This window comes from Erithacus rubecula (genome assembly GCF_903797595.1).
Source record: "Erithacus rubecula genome assembly, chromosome: 6".
NCBI lineage: Eukaryota > Metazoa > Chordata > Aves > Passeriformes > Muscicapidae > Erithacus > Erithacus rubecula.
The window spans coordinates 45,637,390-45,657,526 of record NC_136688.1 but is presented as its reverse complement, the minus strand read 5'-3'; the positions used below and the strand labels follow the sequence as shown (position 1 = coordinate 45,657,526).

At 43.2% G+C, this 20,137-nt stretch overlaps 3 protein-coding genes across 4 annotated transcripts in view; 2 read left to right on the top strand and 1 right to left on the bottom strand.

The window, feature by feature from the left end:
- The window catches only part of BTBD7 (BTB domain containing 7), a 50,566-nt gene extending 44,687 nt beyond the window's left edge, over positions 1-5,879 (top strand). For both annotated transcript variants that reach the window (XM_079309563.1, XM_079309562.1), the window contains one exon: positions 1,003-5,879. In XM_079309563.1, coding sequence (XP_079165689.1) covers positions 1,003-1,818 — 816 coding nt within the window. In that variant the 3' untranslated portion in view covers positions 1,819-5,879. The remainder of the gene's footprint in view (positions 1-1,002) is intronic.
- Positions 5,880-7,019: 1,140 nt separating this feature from the next.
- UBR7 (ubiquitin protein ligase E3 component n-recognin 7) lies at positions 7,020-16,158 on the bottom strand. Its single transcript, XM_079308726.1, has 11 exons — positions 15,938-16,158; positions 15,604-15,737; positions 15,417-15,477; positions 14,238-14,333; positions 13,075-13,128; positions 12,128-12,233; positions 10,888-11,072; positions 10,242-10,373; positions 9,701-9,863; positions 8,811-8,872; positions 7,020-8,042 (listed from the first exon to the last, which is right to left on the bottom strand). Exons 1-11 carry the CDS (start codon positions 16,100-16,102, stop codon positions 7,950-7,952), a joined length of 1,251 nt encoding a protein of 416 aa, XP_079164852.1. The 5' UTR covers positions 16,103-16,158; the 3' UTR covers positions 7,020-7,949.
- Positions 16,159-16,269: 111 nt separating this feature from the next.
- LOC306803366 (uncharacterized protein) lies at positions 16,270-16,853 on the top strand (the record flags this gene model as incomplete). The annotated part of the gene is made up of 2 exons (XM_079308728.1): positions 16,270-16,507; positions 16,587-16,853. 2 exons carry the CDS (start codon positions 16,270-16,272, stop codon positions 16,712-16,714), a joined length of 366 nt encoding a protein of 121 aa, XP_079164854.1. The 3' UTR covers positions 16,715-16,853.
- Positions 16,854-20,137: the final 3,284 nt, after the last annotated feature.

Here is a 20,137-nt window from a genome sequence, read left to right as displayed (position 1 = left end):
TGGATAAATGGATTTGATTTTATTCACATTTGAAATTGTCTTACATATATTGCACTTCTTTTTCTATTTTTGAATAAAATTCATAACTTCATATTAGAAATGTGTGCCATTGTTTGGTCAAAAGTGCCGTTCATAGGATGTCACTCTTTGTTCAATACTGACTTTCCTAAGGAAACTATATAGTAACCCTTTTCATATCAGAAATATTTCTGCTAGAACATGTCCATAAGTAACACAAGAGGGAGCATAGGCTTAATATAGGTGATATTTTTGTTCTGTATTCTTTCTGCAATTTGTGATTACTATTAATCAGTGATTACTATTAATCAATGATTACTAAAGTTGCTTTCATGAGAAATGATAAATGTAAGCAGAAATTTTCACTCTTCTGTCAGGAAGGCTGTAGTATGAGCAGTTCTGCACTGAAGCAAGCATGGGGTAGGGAGAATAACAACAGCTTGCACATACTCTTGTGGATCTAGTGAGCCCTGTAACTGATGCTCCCCCAAGCCCTGAAGCTCTTCTGCACACGTGTCTGCAGTTTACTTACTTTAAAGTGGGGAATGCTAGCAGGAGGGTTGTGTCTGTAGTGATGACACATGTGAGTTGTGGCTTCCCTGCACTGGAACTGGGTGCTGTGACAAACCATTTGTTTGGCTCTGCACCAAGTACCTTGTTTGGTTTGATAACTCTAATTGGCTTAAAGCAGGCCTGCCTTTAAGAATTTCAGCATTACAGTGTCCTTCACTGCATGTTCAAGGCAAGATGCATTTAAGAGGAGCTGTAGTTGTGTCACAACAGCTTCACGAAGGAAAGAAGCAGGAAGGTGAAGGTTGGCGTATAGACGTGTTCTTTAAACAGTGCAGGAAAGTTGTAGCCTGAAGTTGGCAAGACTAAAGTAGATCAAGAAAATGCTATTTTGAATTTAAAAAAACACCCTAAATACAGTTTGTGTTTAGCTCTTGTCTTTGCTTCCATGAACCAATTTCTTTTCTTTTGCAGTGTACTCAGCCCTTGCTAAATGAACTGATGCCAGACATCGCGATGGGTGTGTCCGCAATGTCTTTGAAGGACAGAAGATTACCAGAGCTCACGGTGGACACGGAGCTGAGCCAGGCAGTTACAGAGGTAGGGCCTGGCCCACCCCAGCACATTTCATGTATTCAGAACAGACACATACCTACTTCTCGGAAAAAACATGCAATAGAGCAAAAAATAGATGCTCGAGAAAATCCGCAGGAGTATCCTGACTTCTATGACTTCTCTAATGCTGCATGCAGACCCTCTACTCCAGCACCCAACAGGCACAGTCCTTCACCTTCACAAGGCATTTATTTTGGCCCAGATTTGTACAGCCACAATAAGGCATCACCAAGTGGCTTAAAGTCAGCCTATCTACCTTCCCAGATATCTCCTAAAAAGCAAGAGGATTCTAGGAGGGAATACCTGCTCTCACAAGATGGGCATCAACACAGGCAAAAGAATGAGCCAATACACCTCGATGTCTTAGAGCAACCTCCCCAGCGACTGGACTTGGCACTGGCTACCCAGGAAAATGCTGGGAATGGCCCTGTTCACGTCAGGGGAAGGGCAAAAATGGAAACAGATTTAACCTATGGGCTAACCTCCAACAGACCTTCACTCTCTGCATACAGCTCTGACGTGCCCGAAGAGAGACCCGGCAGGAGGCTGGCAGATGATGAGCCCTTGGAACATGGAGCACAGAGAAATGCAGATTTGGAAAGGGAAGATGGAGTAAGCAGAGGAAGGAGGTCTCCAAACAAACCAGACTTCCTGTACAAAAAATCTGCCCTATGAAAGCAACCTCCACTATTTCTCTGTGCCTAAGAGTTGTAAACATCCCATTCCTTGCAACTTTTGGCCTGACTTCTGTCAGAAATTCTTTCATGCCAGCAGAAAAATTCAGCTTCGCTCACTTCTTTTGTACATACATTGCTTTATTAGAGACAGCATGTTATCAGTTTGGTTTTAATGCTGCTTCTGGGTTTATTTTGTTGCAGTTTTTTTTTGGGAGCAGATTTAATTAAGCCTTTTCAAAAAAACCAGAAACTGGTACCTTTTTTCTACAACCTGGTAGCCTTTTGCACCTGTACATCTATTTTAGTGTATTAGTTTTGTACTAATATGTTAAACTTTAATGTCACATTTAAAGGACTGTATTTTCATACTTTTGCATTTACCCTTTCACATGCCGATTCCCTATGTGCATTGGGTTGCACATTATGAAATGTATTTTCTTATGAGATGATAACAATGCTTTTATTTTTTAATTATAGGAATTCCAAAGAACAGCACATCAAAAAAACCTACATTTTTAGTTGGATTTTTTTTGTTTGTTCGTTTAGATTGAAATCTTTCTGATTTTTACAACTATGGCAAGAATCCAATCTAATATTTTTGTTTGGAAAGTTCTGGCAGCTGGTCTTATCTTTATAGACATAGCAAACCCACTTCAATAATTATATTTGGGGTTTTAAGAATCCAGAGGGATATTTAGGAATCCAAATTCCTGTGAAATTCACTGGAATATGACAGTACGAGTCTGTTTACTTCTGTTTTGGTTGTGACCATGGAGGGACTCCATGATCACCTAGAAGCAGGAAGCACTTACTAGGCAGACTAGAATTGCTGATTTGCCCATTTAGAAATGAACCTAGAAGTACTGTAAAAATTACAGTAATCACTTGTTCTTCCAGCTGCTCACTGGTGGGTGAGCGCAGACCAGGTGAGCGGATTCCTGCTGGCTGTGGAGTGTCAGGAGGACGAGGCAGGGAATCTTCACTGCTGCCTGAACACGTGGGAGGGTTCCCTCCCCAGCAGTGCTGGGTGACAGCCCATGGCCTTGCTTTCTGCTGCCTGTGCTTACAAAGGGCTTCGCTCTCAGTGAGTCTCAGTGTTCCTTACCTGGCCCCACGGGTGCGGCTGTTCCGTGAGCAGAATCCAAGTGCAGAGTCACTGCTGCAGCATCACCACACCTGTGAAGCCTTGGCTTTTAAATTGCACCTCCATTGCCTGATTTGCTTTTTGAAAGCACAGAAATGAGATTCCCCTGTTAACAGGATGTGAGGAGGGAAGGATCTGATCTGGGGCAGGGTTCAGCAGAGCACCAAGGGAAGAGTTACAGTTATGAAGTACATCCTTAATAGTCACTGTGCAGTTTTAACACAAATTCATTGCACTCAGGATAGGGATCTGATGCCACTGCAGAGTAGTAATTGCTGGTAAAGTCCTGTTGGGGGGGGGGAGTTAAATGCAGTTTCTATCATGAGTTTACCTGTAGCAGAAAACTGGTCCCAGGTGTGAACTAAGGACTTCTTTAAAGTTAGGTTGAATTGTTTCCTGCAGCTCAAAGTGCTTAATACTGTTTAACAGAAATCTTGCTGCAACTTTACTTTTGTTTTTAGTTGATGGCAGATACTTACCTAATGTGTTTCATTGAAGTATGAAGGTCCTGGTAACAACAGAGTGTTACTGAAATATATTGAATACTGCATTTCCAAATTACCAAATAGCTTCTAGTTAAATGAAGATATGGGTCTTCAAATAATAAACTCTGTGTCTCCTGCAGACACATGCAGGTGCTCCTTTTGAGATGCAGCCATGGAAAGCATGGTGTAGGATTGGAGCAGACACTTGCCTAAACTCTGCAGGTGATGTGTCTCGTGGGTGACAGGAGGTTTTTTTCCTCTGTCAGCATTTTTCATTTTGTTTTTTGCCCAGTCAGGGCAGTGGGTGGTCTGTGCTTCATCACCCGTCTGTGGGATTTCCATGGGACTGTGGTGTTAAACATTGTTAAATGCAAGAAGATGTCAGTGAGGGGATGGTGCTGCTGCAGGCTAAGGGGCTGAGGCTCGTTGGGCTTCTTCTGAAGATTTGAGCACAGTGCTGTCTGACTGCACACAAAGGTCTCATCCTCACCAGCATGAGACCAGCTCACTAGAACCAGTAACTTCCAGTGCACACAAGAACCCTGAAACTCCCTGGACTTGCATCATGTGTGTGTTGACAGCTTAACTACTAAAAAATTACAGCTTTCCTCAGAAAACTTACTATTCTCAATATTTTTGCCTAAAACTGATAGATGTATTTCAGGAAACTACTTTGATTATCATAGTTTGATGTGGCAGTGTGTACTTTGGCAGAGGTGGGACTAGATCTACAGACAGAACTTTAAAGAACTTTAAAGCTTGAAATTTGGGTGGGGGGGGGTGAGGCTTATGAATCTGAGAAGTTTTGAGGTTATGGTTTGAGGGAAATCATGAAATGCTTTGGAATAAGCTGGTGTGAAATGCCTGGGGAGGACATGTCTGCATTTTAGAATACAGAATTGTTTCTGAAATCTCAGGAACTGAGCAGTATTTTAAAAAGAATGAATAAAGTGTTTAAAAGTAGATGAAGAATGAAAGACAAGTCCTTCTGAAGCCTCAAAGACAATCGGGCCATGTAGACAATCTGTGTTTTCACTTGCATATTTTGAATTGGGAAGAAGATGGCAGCTGGTTTGAAGTGGAAAAGAAGGATTTCTTGAATTACTGGAAGTTTATTTTTGTACTCCAGGGCAGGATTTCCTACTTGGGATGTGCAGAGGGGTGAGACCATTTTTCATGGCACCATTATTCAGAAGCCAGTGTTCATCCTGCATCTCACTCACACACCACACGTACCTGTGCTACCTGCTACTCCTTGTTCTCTGTCTACTGAAACTTTGGTGCAGAAGCTCCTTGTTTACATGAAGCACTTTCTGATTAGGCTGGAAATTGACACCTTTTCCTTCTGTAAATTAGATGGAGATGATGGATTATTGACTATTTTGCTTGAGGATAGAGGTATAAACATTGTTTTTTTGAATGAGGGACAGTCATGCTACTTGTTCTGTTAGAGAGAGCTCAGATTTGCATTTAGTGAGCAACATGCAAAAAGGTCTTATTCCCCTTTCCCCAAACCCAGCTCCTCTTTTCCTTAATATATGGATGAATAACTTAATTCCTAAAACACATTCTTCCTTTGAACTATTTTGTTGTTCACAGAATTATTGTAGCTGTGTATTAGTAACTGCTGTGTTGATTGGCAGTTTCATGTTGTGTTTTCCTGTTCTTAAGGATTCTCACTTAGAAAAATTAAGGCTGTGGCCACCTGTACTTGTAAGCCTTGGGTTTTGGTCCTGGAATGTCCCAAATGTATGTCTTTAGGGGTTTCTTTGGTTTGGGTTTGGGAAGGGGGGGCTGGGGTTTTGTGTGGGTTTTTGGGTTGGTTGTTTTGGTTGGTTTTCTGGTTTGGGTTTTTTTTTTTTGAAAGAACACTAATGCTGTTTGAGGCACTGTTCTTCTAATAGTTCTATGCTTCTATGGTAGAGGTGGTGCTGAGCCCTGCTGAATGCAGGGAACAGCTTAGAGGGAAACCTGTAAAACCACATTTGGGGTTTCTGTAATTACCTGTACTGCCAGAAGGCAGCCCTGCCCTCGGCAGTGTTAAGAATTTGTTTCTTGTCCTTGTGTTGTTACTGGTATAAAGTCAAGTGCCTTCAATGCTAAAGGCTCAGAAAACTTTCTTAAACTGACTTCATGTCCTATGCAAGTGTTTTTCTACAACCTGCATAACCAGTACTTTGTAAAACTTGTTTACGCTTCAATTGTACATAGTGTTTTTTTAAAAAAAAATAGTATTTTTATTTAGGTACCTCCAAACTTGAATTCTAGTCTTGTGTGATGCATTGTAAAACAATACATTTCTCTTTTGAGTATCATTACAGTTGTAAAAAGGTTTTCACTGGTTCTATTTTTCTACTGTTGCTGAGAAGCATGTAACACTGACTTTATCCTACGTATAGCTGGCATTTCAAATAAATGGCTTGTATAGAATGTAGTTGTGTGGCTGCTTCCCCTGAGCTGCTTCCCCTGCTTCAGGTAGAAACAAAGATCTAGGAATCCTGGGTTTGAGTAGCCCTCACTATGAGCCTTGGTGGCTTGGCTAACAGGTCATCACTGGGCACCCTGTGTCTGCCTAGATTGGGATAGAAACAAAACCCTACAGCAGCACTGAGAGAAAACAAGACAGTACACAGTGAACAATTATTTTGATTTTTTATATTGTAGTTAGATGTGCAGTTACAGCTCCCATAACAGTTGCTACCAAAAAAAAAGAGCATGTACAAAGTTAAATTAAAAGCAACTAGGAAGGGGCCCTGGGGGTTGATGACACATTGAGCATGAGTCAGCAGTGCCCTGGCAGCCAGGAGGGCCACCCATGTCCCGGGGGAATCAGGCACAGCCCCACCAGCCGGGCAAGGGAGGGACTGTCCCACTCTGCTCTGTGCTGGGGTGGCCTCACCTCGAGTCCTGGGGGCAGTTTTGGACACCACGATATAAAATACATACAAAGCTGTTAGAGAGTGTCCAAGGAGGGGCCAGGACCTCGAAGGGCCTTGAGGGGAAGCCATGGCAGGAATGGCTGAGGTCTCTTGGTCTGCTCAGCCTGGAGGAGACTGAGGGGAGACCCCACTGCAGTTACAGCTTCCTGTGAGGGTACAGGAGGGGCAGGCGCTGAGCTCTGCTCTGTGGTGGCAGTGACAGGACTGAGGGAATGGCCTGAAATGGTGTCAGGGGGAATTTAGGTTGGATATCAGGGAAAGGCTTTTCACCCAGAGGGTGACTGGGCACTGGAACAGACTCCAGAGGGAAGGGTCACAGCATCATCCTGACAGAGTTCAAGAAGTGTTTGGACAATGCTCTCAGGCACGTGGTGTGACTCCTGGGGTGTCCTACGCAGAGCAAGGAGTTGGCTGTAATGACCCTGATGAGTCCCTTCCAACTCAGCATATCCTACGTTCTCTGAAACTGCTCAGCTGAGCATCTATGCTAAACTACTGTTTGTAAATAAAGAAACAGTTAATAGTGAGAATGATAGTAGAATGTAGCAGAATAGTACCCCATGATATACAAACCCTCAAAAACTAGAACTTTAACATATGTTTTGGGGTCTAACTACATTAGGATCCAAACTTACAAAATCTTAATTTTTAATTGCAGCTAAGTGTAGTCTTAAAAGTCAGTGAAATATCTTCTGTCCCATGATTATCACTGTGGTTATAAAAAGAACATTCCATACTGTAGCAAAATACCAGGATGCTGCAACATTTTCAGCAACATTTATAAGGTAGAAGAATTTGCTGTAGGCTAGTTTTTAAAATCAAAGCATATAACAAACCCCCCATGCTTAGTTTGTAATTTAGTACCTCCTCCTAGCTATTGTTTATGTTCTGAGGAGTGAATTGAGATCATCTGCCAATTTTTTTTTTTTTTTTGCCATGGAAACCATCCCTGTGCAATGAGAAATAAGTTTTCTAAATGTATAAAACCAGATGGAACACTGCTAGATCAAGCCTGAGCTCTGCTTTCCCATTTGTGAGCAACCCGGGGAGGGGGAGGCAGCAGCGCTGGGTTCAGCCACAGGCAGGTCTGCCCAGGGCAGGAACGGGCACCCCCTTGGTGCCGGGTCCTCCCCAGAATCGCTGCAGGCCGAAGGGAGAGGCAGCGCCGCTCCCGCAGGACAGCCGGGAGCGTTCCCTGCCGCCGGGGGCAGGGCGGGCGGGGCCCGCGCGGGCCCAGCACAGCCACTGCCCCAGTTCCTGGAGCAACCAGGAGAGGCGAAGGCAGGGAAGGAGCAGGACACAGCCCCGGGAACTGCCCTCCTCCCCTGGAAAGGGCTTTCACGGGAACGCAGTCGATCGGTACTGAAAACCCCCCAAGCGCAATGTAAGGATTGGTTACGAACGTGTTTTAGGTGCTACGAATGAAGGAAGTGTAAGACAAAAATCATGATGTTTCTTGGACAGCAGATTTTGATGAGAAGCCAAAAACTGAAGATGCCTTTTCTGTTTGCCAGTGAACATTTTTTTGCCAGATGTTCTTTCAGACCCAAGCTCTCTCAGTCTAACTACAGTAGTACTGCATCCTGTCAGTCCGTCGCCTTTTCCGAGACTGAAACTCTTCAAAGAAGTGCTGAATGTCTTCTCTTTTAACCACCTAGGAGAAGCAGTATGAAACCCAAGTTGTGGTGCAAGAGCTTAATTAAAAGATCCTTTTTTACCTCCACATATAACACACAAAGCACAGAAAAGCAAACAGCCTAAAATTTCTCTGGTACAACTTTCCTGTTGCACCCAAAGGAGAGGATTCATGCCCAAATTCTATTGCAGACAATACAAACAGGGAAACGAGTTCCCCAAAGGCAGAACAAACACATGGAGCAAAGCCCCCAGTAGTATTTTAATGACTTTGACCTCTGATGCTTTTATCATCAGAAAATTTAACACAAAGTGAGATGTTCACTAGCTCACTTCAGGGTTATCCTGATATAATTAGGAATGGCAATACATCAAGTCAGCCAACAAAATGCTAGTGTTACTTAATAACAGCATGAAATTCCTGCAGGAAAACGACTGACATGACTGATCTAAGGGTTTAGATTCACTATAAGAAAAACCAGAAAAGTTAAGAACTTTTCTTCCTGAATATCTTACCCAGAGCAACAGAAGTTTCATTTAAATGTAAGAACTGCTCTCAGTATCTTGCAGACAGATTTCTGTAAAGTTCCCATTATCTCTCAATAATGTCATTAAGAATTGTTAAATTCAAATGAAATAAGGGATTTCTGATTTCTACTGCACTACTACCAACTCCAAGAGACAAGAAAAAGCATTACAATAGAATATCATGGTATTCACCACACAGCCCTCAACAGCTCTTTAAAATACATTTTCTAGCAAACAAATTCTGGAAGTTGCAGCTTACCGTTCCCTCATCTGCAAACCTCCTGAGATAGTCAGTCAGTTCTGTCTTTAAATCATTGTATTCTGGATGGCAAAGCAGAGGCAAAGAAAACAAAAACAGTAAGATACCCAGTTTTAGTTTAACACTGGCTCAAGAACACAATTTGTTCTACTTCCTCTTGTAATTTGTTAGGTTTACTTCAGACAAATCTAGGTTTGGATTATAAATACGAATAACAACAATGTAAACATGAGAAGGTTAATAATTTATGAGACTAACCTATGTAGTCTGATTTCAGAGAAAGGTATAGAGATCAGTGAGTGAATCAGTACAATTAACAAAAAGACTGCCCCTGCCAGCTTCCCCCTGCAAAAGCATGTGTGTGTCGTGGTGGAAAGGCCCAGCCTGTAACTCAGGACTGGGACACTGTCCTCACCAGAGTGCAGAGCCCTGACTGGGTAAGAGAAACACAGCTCCAGGTATGAAACACCTGAGCACTGCCTTGTCACTATGCTCTGCTGCACAGCTACAGGGGACGCCTGGCTGGCACTCCCCAGCCAACAGAAGATTGCCAAGCAACAGAACAAGATAAGGTAAATCAGCCAGACAGCAGAAGTTCAAATTAATGTTAAAATATTCATGTTACAACAAATCACTACAATTACAATATCTAAGATGTTAATCAGGGTGAAAGTTTACACACCATCTAGTGTCTCACTGTAAATTAAAGTTGTAACAATGGGCCAGAGAGACCAATCCCGATTGAGGTGTGCAACCTGTCACACAGTTCTCTGCATGTTACTTCAGAAACAGTTTGACACTACAGTACAAGGTCTGGTATCGATCACTTGTGGCAAACTGTTCCATTAAAGTGTGTTAAGGCAGATTCTAAAAAACAAAGTTGTATTTACCACAGATGAGTTCCACTTGCTGGACTCTGTTCATACTGTTAAGGGTGTCCATTAAAGGATCTCTCCTCTCTGTCTCTTGGTCACTGGTGCCCTTATTTTCATAAGCCAAAACAGTGTCACATTCATCTGTCAGGAACTGGACTTCAAGCTCTGAATACATTTTCTGGAGAATAAAAGTAAAATTTACTTTTATGTGAGAAAACTTCTCAGATGGAGGTGCTCTCCCCTGATCCTCGTTGTGTTCAGTATCACAAATAACAACAATAATAAGGTGAATCTGTATCCCGTATTTCAGAATCTCCTCATAATAACTTCCAAGCAATACTGATTTAAGTAGCAAATAAAATACAAACATTTCAAAGCCCTTTCATGCTATATTAATTCCACAGGATTCAGTGTGAATCTTTATGTTGAGTGAAGGGAGGTTTCAGCTTTAAGAATATTTACACAGATTTTACCTAAAGCTTCTCCTCAGTGATTGTCTGGGAGCTCCTCCCAGCCTCTCCCACATCTGTGATGGCAATGAAGAGAACATACATACCAAACAGTCTTCACAAGTGCATAATTTGCTTCTCCAGTTCGATGGCCAAAAGGTGGCAGTATCTTTTTTTACAAATGGCTTGCTTTGGAGCTCCTTCAGCTTGCAGACTGGCTCCTCACTCTTAGTAACCACCTGAATTAAAATGAGAGTGTTCAGCACTCTATAACGTCACTTCAAAGACACCCTGCTCTTTTTCGCATGTCCTTTTCTTTAGGCAAAAATTTTCTTCTGTCTTTTATACACCATCTATATTACCATCTACATGAGAATTCTGATGTGGTTTCAGCACTTTCCATGGGAAATTTCTGTAGAAATTTACAGCAATAGCTGTAAGTATTTAGGAACTCAGAGCTGAATCATCATGCAAGTGCAGCTACACCATGCATTAGAACAAACAGAAGTCACCTCAGAGACTGAGGTGGCTGAGAAGGGACAGATGTAGCCCATCTGCAAACAGACATTACATCTCCTGACTGCCCTGTTCCACAGCCTAAGCTGTGCTCCGCAGAGACTGCAGGTCTGAGGAGCAGTGACTTCAGTGCAACATGGAACAGACTGAACACAGGTCTGTACTGAGCAAGGTGGGATTCACTTCAACTATCAGCAGTGTGAAGATGTGCAGGTCAGAAAAGAAGGCACATTTTACCTCAGGACAGGCAGACCCAGAGCTAGTGGATGGTTCATTGAATTGTTCCGATTGCTTTTCCTCTTTTGTGTCATGGTGTTCCACTTCACTTTCTTTTTTTATTTCTTTCTTCTGCTCTTCATTTTCCTCTGCCTTCAGGACAATCCCTGCATCTTCAAGGGAGTTTGCTTTGGTCAAAGGAGGAACTGGAAGATACATACCCAGAAGTAAAAACACTGTGCCAGAAAAAGTACAGGTCTCTACAGATGTTATGCTTCTCCTATTCTAAAATACTCTGTTTCCCAAAATCTAAGCCCTAGGAGAAGGAAGAGGGCATCACAATTTGAGAGTTCATTACTAGGATGCTTGTCCTTCCTGACACCCCTTGCTAGCTATCACAATTCCAGTAATTGCCATGTGCTTACTTGCTAACTGTGTCAGTGTTTCTCATTTTCTCCAAACACCTCAAAAACACCCCCACAGATTAACTACACTAACCTCTTGTTTATTTAAAACTAGTTTCTGTTTTGATGCCAATTGAAGTATGTGACCTGTGACAAAGCTGTTTAGAAGGAGGAAAACCAAAAACAGACAAACACCCCATTCTGTACTACTTACATTAGAAGGAAAAGAATTGCAGGTAGCCATCCTTGATAATACCACTGAAATTTTGGGCACCCAAGAAATCTAGCAGCACTTGATACAAGCAGTATCTTTTAGGAGACTAGAGAAACTAGCTTTTTCCACAGAATCAAGTCATCTATTCTTCTAAGTCCACAATCTGAGAGAAGTCTGGTATGACAACAGGGAACATGTGTCCTGAGCACAGCCCCAGCCCTACCCAGAGTGATGTTAAACACACTCATTTCAGGTCCCTCTATCATTCACTCTTTGCTGCTCAGACCACCTGTAAGAACTGTTTGTTTCACTGCTTTCCTTAGGATGGCTCTTCAGTTCTTTCATCCAGTTTAGAAATTAAATTCCTTAAGTCAGTTATTAAATCTTCATCCATTTTGTGCTAGACATCTTTGATAAAGTGACTAAAAGCAAGCAACACAGAATTAAGAATGAAAACTGCTTTTTTTTTTTTTTACACAAGTTGCTGTCACCCCACACATTCCACTGCTGAAGGTGATTGTCCAATATAATTAATGAGTATCATCTTTCCAGCCATTTAAAATCAGTATTATGCCATTAACCAACCATGTATGAGACATACATGCTCACAAAATACTGGCTCAGATCTCTTAACTCTCTTTACCTGCTAAACACGATGCATAAGCCCATAGGAAATGGCAATGTTTCATGCAGGCCTGGCACACCATCTCATGGAAGTCTCCACTTTCAGGGGGAACTGCACCAAGATGCTGTCAGAAAGAAAAAAGCACACATTAGTGAAGCATCCATATTGATCACATTCTAAACTTGAGAAGAATTAAGTCCCAAAGCTGTCCATAAATTGATGAGAACTATCTAGGTAATTAAAAGCACTTAGCAGCTTTCTTCTGAAAAAGCATTTTTCCAAAGCTCATAGTATGAAGCACAACATTCTTCATTCATACTCTTAATACAAAAGAAGTTTATCTACAAGAACCCATTATTGAAGCCAATCATATTTTTTTTACTCTTTGATCCTGCAACTTCAAACACAGAATTTCACTTTGCCCTTCAAGGCACAAGAGGCTGAATTCTTAATGCTTACCCATTAAGTAGGGCACTCACTACAGTGCTTGGCTGCTTTCAAAAGATTTCCCAAAGTCTGAATTCCAGAATGAACAGCATAGTCTGTTCCTTGCTACTTAAAGGAATTAAGAGTTTAAAAGGCATTCTTTTGAAGGAAGAACAATTCAGATAGTTGATAATGATGTGCCTCAGTAGAATCTTTTCCTCACCAACTATACTGATTTGAGTTTTCTAATTAAAGAGACAGTTATAAAGTTATTACTTTATTCTGCAGTGGAAATCTTCAAAAAGGTAGGACTCTTCCCAGTATTTTTTAACATTTCTAACATTATTGAGTGGACAGCAGTGCAAGATCAGACTTTCAGTGCTCCTTTGCATAAGATGAAAACAAATGCATTGGAACTCATGTAATAATCTCTTCTGAGAACTACAGCAAACTTCCCAAGTAAGAATTACCATATATACTTAACCAACACCAACTCATTGCTGTGCAAATGGCAGTTCTGCTATTTATAGTTTCCTTACCCTTCCATGGAACCAGTCTTCACAAACTATGCATTGGATCATCTCATCTGGAATCTAGATAAACAATCATATTGTTAGCATTAACAGCAACCTCCAGAATTTTTCACAAGTTTCCAACTGCACTATCATGCAAATCCTGCTCAGTGAATTGCATTTCCCTCTTCACCTCTCACAGGGAGCTGCTGTTAATAAGTAGTTAGTGCTTTGTTAGTCAGTTTGCTTCCCACAGGTTCAACAGCACCCCATCTCTCATATGACTGAGACTGGAAATCCCATTTATTACTACAAAACCAGTCTTCCCAGCAGGGCAAGACTTCCTCACAGAAAGCTGATAAAAGTTAATATACTACTGGTATTCTTCTTCCTATAAGCAGAAATGCATGAACAGACAGCTCAGCAGAGGAAAGATACTGATATTCACACTGTCATCAGGTCTGTGAAAGATGCCAGAACCAAACTTAACTGGTCACCATACAGGACAGTGTGAAGTGCTTTGTTGTGAAACAACTGTTAATGATATCTTCAGAAATGTTTTTTGCTGTCTCTGAACTTCAGAGAGGGGACCTTATAAAATGCTTTTTTTTTTTTTTTTTTTTGTACTTGAAAGACTTGTGCCTTCCCTGCTCTTTAAAACACCTGGTTTCTGTGTCTACAAACAACAGCATGCATGTGCAAATGCAGTGCTGTGTTTTAGTACTTCAGAGAGACAAAAGTGTTCTGGCTACCATCAATAACTGCAGCTAGTGCTACAAGACAGGACAGACTCTCCCCACCCCAGAAGCCTTGACAGAGCATTGCTGCAGGCATGGGGAAGCAGGTCCTGGTCTCTCCTAACACATGCAACACATTTATTCTGTACTAGCCACAATTCTCAAGATTATAACCCTGTCCCCTAGGGGAACTCTGCAACTTCAGGGAACTGCAGCACCATTTTGTCCAAATAGTGTCTTGTCCTCCTTATCTGTCTCTAAGGAATAAACACACTTTACCATTAAAAAAAACAAGCAAGTAATTACTTCATACAACACATGACAACCAAAATGGAACATAAGGTTTCTTGACGTAGGATCTTCCTTAAAAAGCAGATTAGTGACCACCCCTTACACAGTTTTTAGCATAAACACTATCTATGTATGATTACTACTGGATTTTGCATTTCTTACCTCATCTTCAGGATCAGGGTAAGGTCTTTTACATGTACAGTACAATCCGTAGAAATTGTCATTATATTTATTTCCTGAATTCACCTTGCCCTTTTCCTAGGAGAAAAGGGAAAAAAAGTCTCAATAGACAATACAGTAAAAAAAAAAAAGGCAGTAAAAACATAGTTTCTGTTACCCCTTAATTCCTAAAAGCATCATTATTTTCATCAGCCTGAATATATAGAAAGAAATATATTCTCCAGACACTTTTGCCTTACACTGAGCAGTAGATAGGGCACGTGAGGAATGCTAAAGCTCAAAAGCATAGAGGAAAAACAGTCTGCTCACCTTTGTAACAAATGGCAACTGTGGTGTCAGACTGATTAATAGATAGATGCTGAAGCTCAATCTGTATGACTGAATTTTCACTGAACTGAAGCAGAAGGAACAACCATGTGATCCATTTCATTGACTCAAATAAGAAATGGCAACATCTTAAAATTGTCACAGGTGTCTCTGGAGGGATCACTGCACCATGACTTTGCTGACTAGCTCTGGATCCATTCCAATTCTCCCCGAACAAAACAGGCATAGACAAAAACACTGTCTGTTTTGAACTTTGGACTGTTATTATCTTGGCAGCACCACTGCAAGTGAGCCAAGCAGCATTCTGTTACTGCTCCAGAAGATAGCCAGCTACTTGACAAGTTCAAAATGCCCAAGTGTAAAAGTAAAGGCAGTGTAAAAGTAAAAAAAGTGTAAAAGTAAAAAAAACATCCCATCAGTAAGTTCCGGTGACAAAATATTAGAGCACTAATGCCATCACAAAGAAAGGGAACTGTCCCTCTGACAGCAGTGCAGCCTTAAATTTTCTTAATGCAACTTCAAAACTGCACCCCAAAAGGTTATTCTGAATCAGCTAAAGGCTAATGAGACATATGAGTGGAGAAACACCACAACCTGCTGGAAGTGCACTGATCATGGATGCAGCACTGCTGCACTCAGGGATGACAAGGACCAAATATTCCTTCTCCTCCTAGCATTTCCCTTTGGTCCCTCAACAGTTTTATATCTTTACAGCTTTTTTAACTTCCTGGGAAGACTGGAGGCGTCACATGAGTCAGCACTAGCTGAGGCAAGGCATCAACCTCCCAAAGGTGTTATTCTGACTCCGAATGCCTGAAACCTGCCTGAACTCACCGGCAGTAACTTGCACTGCAGATTTTTGAACTTGCTATTTCCACAGTCACAGCGGAAATTCCTGGAAACAAAAACGTAGCGTTTCAGGGTTTATATTAAGTGAGAACACGCTGGGATTTGTATTCTTAACAATTCCCAGCTGTTTATCGGGAGTCATGGGAGCTGTAAGGCTCCCACACGGCCGTACCTCTTGGTGTAGAGCTCGAAGAGGCGGTGGGTGCCATGGCACTCGTAGCTGCAGGCCAGGCAGATCCCCGCTGGCTCGGCGCCGGGCGGCGTGCAGGTGCTGCAGGCGTACAGCGCCTGCCGCTTCACGGCGCCCTAAGGAGACACCGACGGGCCCCGCCGTGAGGGGCGTCATGAGGGGCAATGGGGGGGGGGCTGCCGACCCCGCCCCGCCCCAGCCACGCCCCGTACAGCGGCCCCGCCCCGTATCGCGGCCCCGCCCCCGGGCCCCGCCCCAACCCCGCCCCTCAAACCCAGGCCCCGCCCCCGCCCCGAGGCTCCGGCCCCGCCCCCACCTGTGAGTAACTGCAGCGCTCGTGGTCGCTGCCCCCCAGCACGGCCCGCGCTTCCTTCTCCAGCTCCTCGTTCTCCGCCAGCACCTCCGCCAGGGACACCACGGGTTCCTCCGCGCCGCTCCCGGCGCTCCCCGGCTCGGCGCCCTCCGGCGCCGCCGCCTCCATCGCCGGGCCGCGAAGGAGCGCGAAGCGAGGCGGGAAACACGGGGCCAAGGAGGCGCCAGGGGGCGCCACAGCGGAAGCGGAATGGCGCGCGCCCCACGTGACCGTGGGCGGTGTGTCAGCGCGGGGCGGGGCGGCCCGCGCGGCCGGCACGTGACCGGCGGGCGGTGATGGCGGAGCTGGCGGCGGATACGGAGCCGGGCCCGGGACGGGAGCTGGTGGCGGAGCTGCGCGGCCGCGACGGGCAGACGCGCACGGTGCGAGTGCCGTACCCGGCGGCGGAGGAGGGCGAGGCGGCCCAGCTGCGCGGGCTCCGGGGGGCGCTGAGCGAGCTGCAGGAGCGGGTGGTGGAGCTGCTGGCGCCGCTGGTGCAGGAGGAGCGGGCGGCGGCGGGCGGCGCGCGGCGCGGTGAGTGGCGGGGGGGGCGCGCTGAGGGGGCCGCGCCCCGCCCCGCACCGCTCACCCGCGCCCGCTCCAACTCCGGCAGGCGGCGGCGGGGATGACGATGACTACGATGACGAGGAGGAGGATGACGGCGAAGATGAAAATAACGTGGACGCGGCGGCGAGCGGCGATGACCCTCCCCTGAAGCGGACGAAGGTGCAGCAGCCGTGAGGGCGGCGCTGGATGTCTGTGCCTAGCCAGTCCCGTTCGGCTGTACCGACTGTAAGTGTCCCGGGCCCGCTGCACGGGCCGGCTCCTGCGGCGCTCCTGCTCCTGGTTAAACGCCAAATGTCCATCTCGACATTGTTTTTCCGAAAGGATGTCCCTGGGCGTGAGCAGCATGTTGTTTACGGGGTGCCAGTGTTAATGCTGGCAGAGTTTTTTGGTATACTAGTTGACAAGTATAAAACTTTTTTCACAAATCTTCTGATTGGTATGTTTTTTAATAACTTATTCTGAGTCACAGTATTTCTTCATGCAACACCATTCCTAAAATAAAGCAATAAAACCTGAAGAGAGTTATTTTTTCAAATATGATTTTAAAAGTACAAGATAACTTGTGTTTGTATGGAGAAAAAGCAGTATAAGACCACTATAAGTATCAAAATTAACAAGCATGTAGAGGACTGTGCCTGTTCCTCTACCATGCTACAGTGGAAGATTATTTTTGCCTGTCATCTACAAGGTTTAGTCACCTATCAATCAAGAATGCCTCTGTGAACAGCTAAAAAACACTCTTGATAGTTCATAGAGCCTAAGAGTGTTCTCTGGCAGAATTTAACATCTTGAATAAATAGTGCAGAAAGCATTTTGGGGGGTTGTTTTCATTTTCTTGTTTTTTCCTGGCACAGTTTGTTTATATATTATGGAAACTGAGCAAATCTTGAGACTTATATAAGCAGGACAAAGTGTGGAAATAAATGTACTTTTATGAGGACAAAATTGTTGGCATTATTTTGAAATGCAGGGAGGAGTCAGAAATGAGATCCAGTAAATGTTACATTTATGTACTCATATACTCCAAGATACTCTGTTGGCAGATGGGATAGAGGCATAATTGAAAAGACCAACTCAGGAGACTAAGGACTTTAGTTGCTGAGAGAAAATTACACTTAGTCCGATCTCTTGTCAGGCTGCAGCATCATAAAGTGATAAAATGCCTTAAGTGTTCTAGGATAGATAATTTATTGCAGGAAGTCTCTTATCAAAATGACAAAGGCAACACTTTGTACAAAGAAATAGCCTGATACATGTATCAGAAGAGCTCTTTCACGTGATCCGTGTTAAAGTGATGACAGCTTCTATGAGCTTTATTCTGCAGCTTTGGAAGCTTGTTGTGCACCTACATCTGAGCAGTGTTTTCCCTTTTCCTCCAGACAAACCCTCTAAAAATGGTATAAACAGTGTAAAACTATTAAACATTAGGCAAGAATTTGTGGCTTTTACCTATAAACTGTATGAACAGTCCACTGGCATGGCATGGGCTGAAAACTTTTGGTCTAAACCAACAGACCTAACTTAGCACAGGAGTAAGTGCAGGTAACATTCCAATAATAGGATACTTCTTTTTTTTCTGTCAGTATGGACACAGGAATATGCTGCACCTGAGCTCCAGAAAATACCAATGAGCATTGAGTCAAAAACTAACACTCAAATTCATGCCTTTAAAGAATCCTTGCTAGTCCTTGTTGTAGCTACCAAAACTTTCACGTGACAAAAAGAGCACTGGAGCTTCATGGGACCTTATGCAATTCTAATTTGTAAGTTTGCTTGTGGCAAAAGCGTCCTAACTCCACAGACTTCATTTTTCTGAGGGTTACTGTGAGGTTACCAGGCACAGGAGGCTTTAGTGTAATGTGGTTCCCTACCCTCCCAATCCCCTACAGCTGTGTTCTGAACCCCATCTGGGGAGCCCCTACATCAACTGTGACTGTGAATTTTAGACAGAGGAGGTAAGCTTCAATGGAAAAAAGATGCTGTATTTTTTACCTCAGAAAGATGGAGTGAGTGCTTTTGTACTTAACCAAACTTCAACAATCACAGAACAAGCTCAGTTCACCACATCTGCACTGTTCAGTGCAGTTTGTATGTCTTACTAATAGAACTTGGTTCTGCACTGGCCCAAGGGGGCCCAATGGATTTCCTCACTAAAGGGGGAAATGCTGGTATGTTTGTATGGAATTAAAAGAGCTGGTGTAATACTAAATTCTTGGTAGTAGTTAGATGAGAACCAACTACTTTTGCTGGTTACAAAACATTACAAATGTCAAAAGCATGTCTCCTTCACAAAGACTGGGATTACACTATATACTCTCTTTTGAAATACTGAATTTGCTGGTTCAAACAACTTGAGGCTAAATTCAAGAAGGAACTTGATAGGTTAGTGTTCTGTGTTAAAAAAAAAAAAAAAAAAAAAGCTTTAAGTCTCTTCTGTGAGGGAGAGGAGGCAATCCCATTAATCCCAGTAACTGGGGTATTGTATAAAAATGCAGTATCTTTCCTAGCTCCCAGGGGAGAGATCCACAGTCATAATTTTCATTAAAGGATTTGAATGCCATTCACCCATGGAAGCCCATTTAATTCCCACTCACTCCATCTTAAAAGGTAATTTATACACAAGCCATTATGAGTATCAGATTCTCTGTAAAATACTCAGTAGTCTGGCAGCTGGGACATGGGGCTTAAATTGTGGTGATTATGTTAGCACTCAGCAGTGTGAACACCTGGGCAGTGGTTCTAGGCATATGCACCAGCCAAATGGACTAGACATGGGCCCTGAGGAATTAGTTGAGCAGAAAAACTTTTTTATGGCTGTAGCATGTTCTTTCTCCCCAGAAGAAACCTGCACCATTGGGGTATCTTTAAGAAGAGCTAAGATAAGTCAGTTCTTAAAATTTAACTACATGATAAAATTATTAAACTGCTTTTGTGCATTTTGTAGGTCTTTTGTAGAAAAGGGATTTTCATCAAAGACTGTGACATAAAAAGCAGGATTTAAAAAAAAAAGAGAAACTATAAAATCTCCTTTTAAGAAAACAATGGACCAGGCAAGAGAAAAAAGGAGAGTTAATACATATTCTGCACCAACTGGAATGTTTTGTTCCAGGGATAAATCAATTCTCATATTTTTATTTAAAAAAGGAATAAAATTTGCAGTCCTACTTTGATGCTGGAAAAACATAAGGAACACACTTCATTGTAACTTACTTTTGTCCAAGTTTGAAGGGCTGCAGCCTCATCTTATGCTCTTCATTGGACCTGCTCCCTCATGGCAGGAAGAAAGAACGGGATCAGTAGCACTTACAAATACGTGGCAGACACATTCCTGGGATGGGAAGGGACTGTCAGGTGAAGGTCAAGCAGCTAAAGAAACTAACACTGAGACTGCTCAAGTGATGTTCAAGCAGTCTGACAATGCCTTATCTTGTGACACAAATGCATAAAAAGAAATCCAGGTTAAGTGGCATACAGATGATCATTAATCACCCTTGTGTTACAGCTACTCACTTTGTTGGCAGAACATTAAAGCTCAGAACGTTGCAAAACTTCAAGCTTGATTATCCCAAAAGTTTGTAGATGATGTCATTTTCTGTT

Bases quoted from the DNA above. Each gene is read 5' to 3' on its own strand.
- UBR7 (XM_079308726.1), bottom strand. From the start codon at position 16,102: ATGGAGGCGGCGGCGCCGGAGGGCGCCGAGCCGGGGAGCGCCGGGAGC. The intron at 14,334-15,416 runs GTGAGTTCAGGC...CTTTTCTCCTAG, and splicing joins TGCAGTGCAAGTTACTGCCG to GAAAAGGGCAAGGTGAATTC. The intron at 11,073-12,127 runs GTAAAGAGAGTT...TGTATCTTCCAG, and splicing joins TTATGCATCGTGTTTAGCAG to TTCCTCCTTTGACCAAAGCA.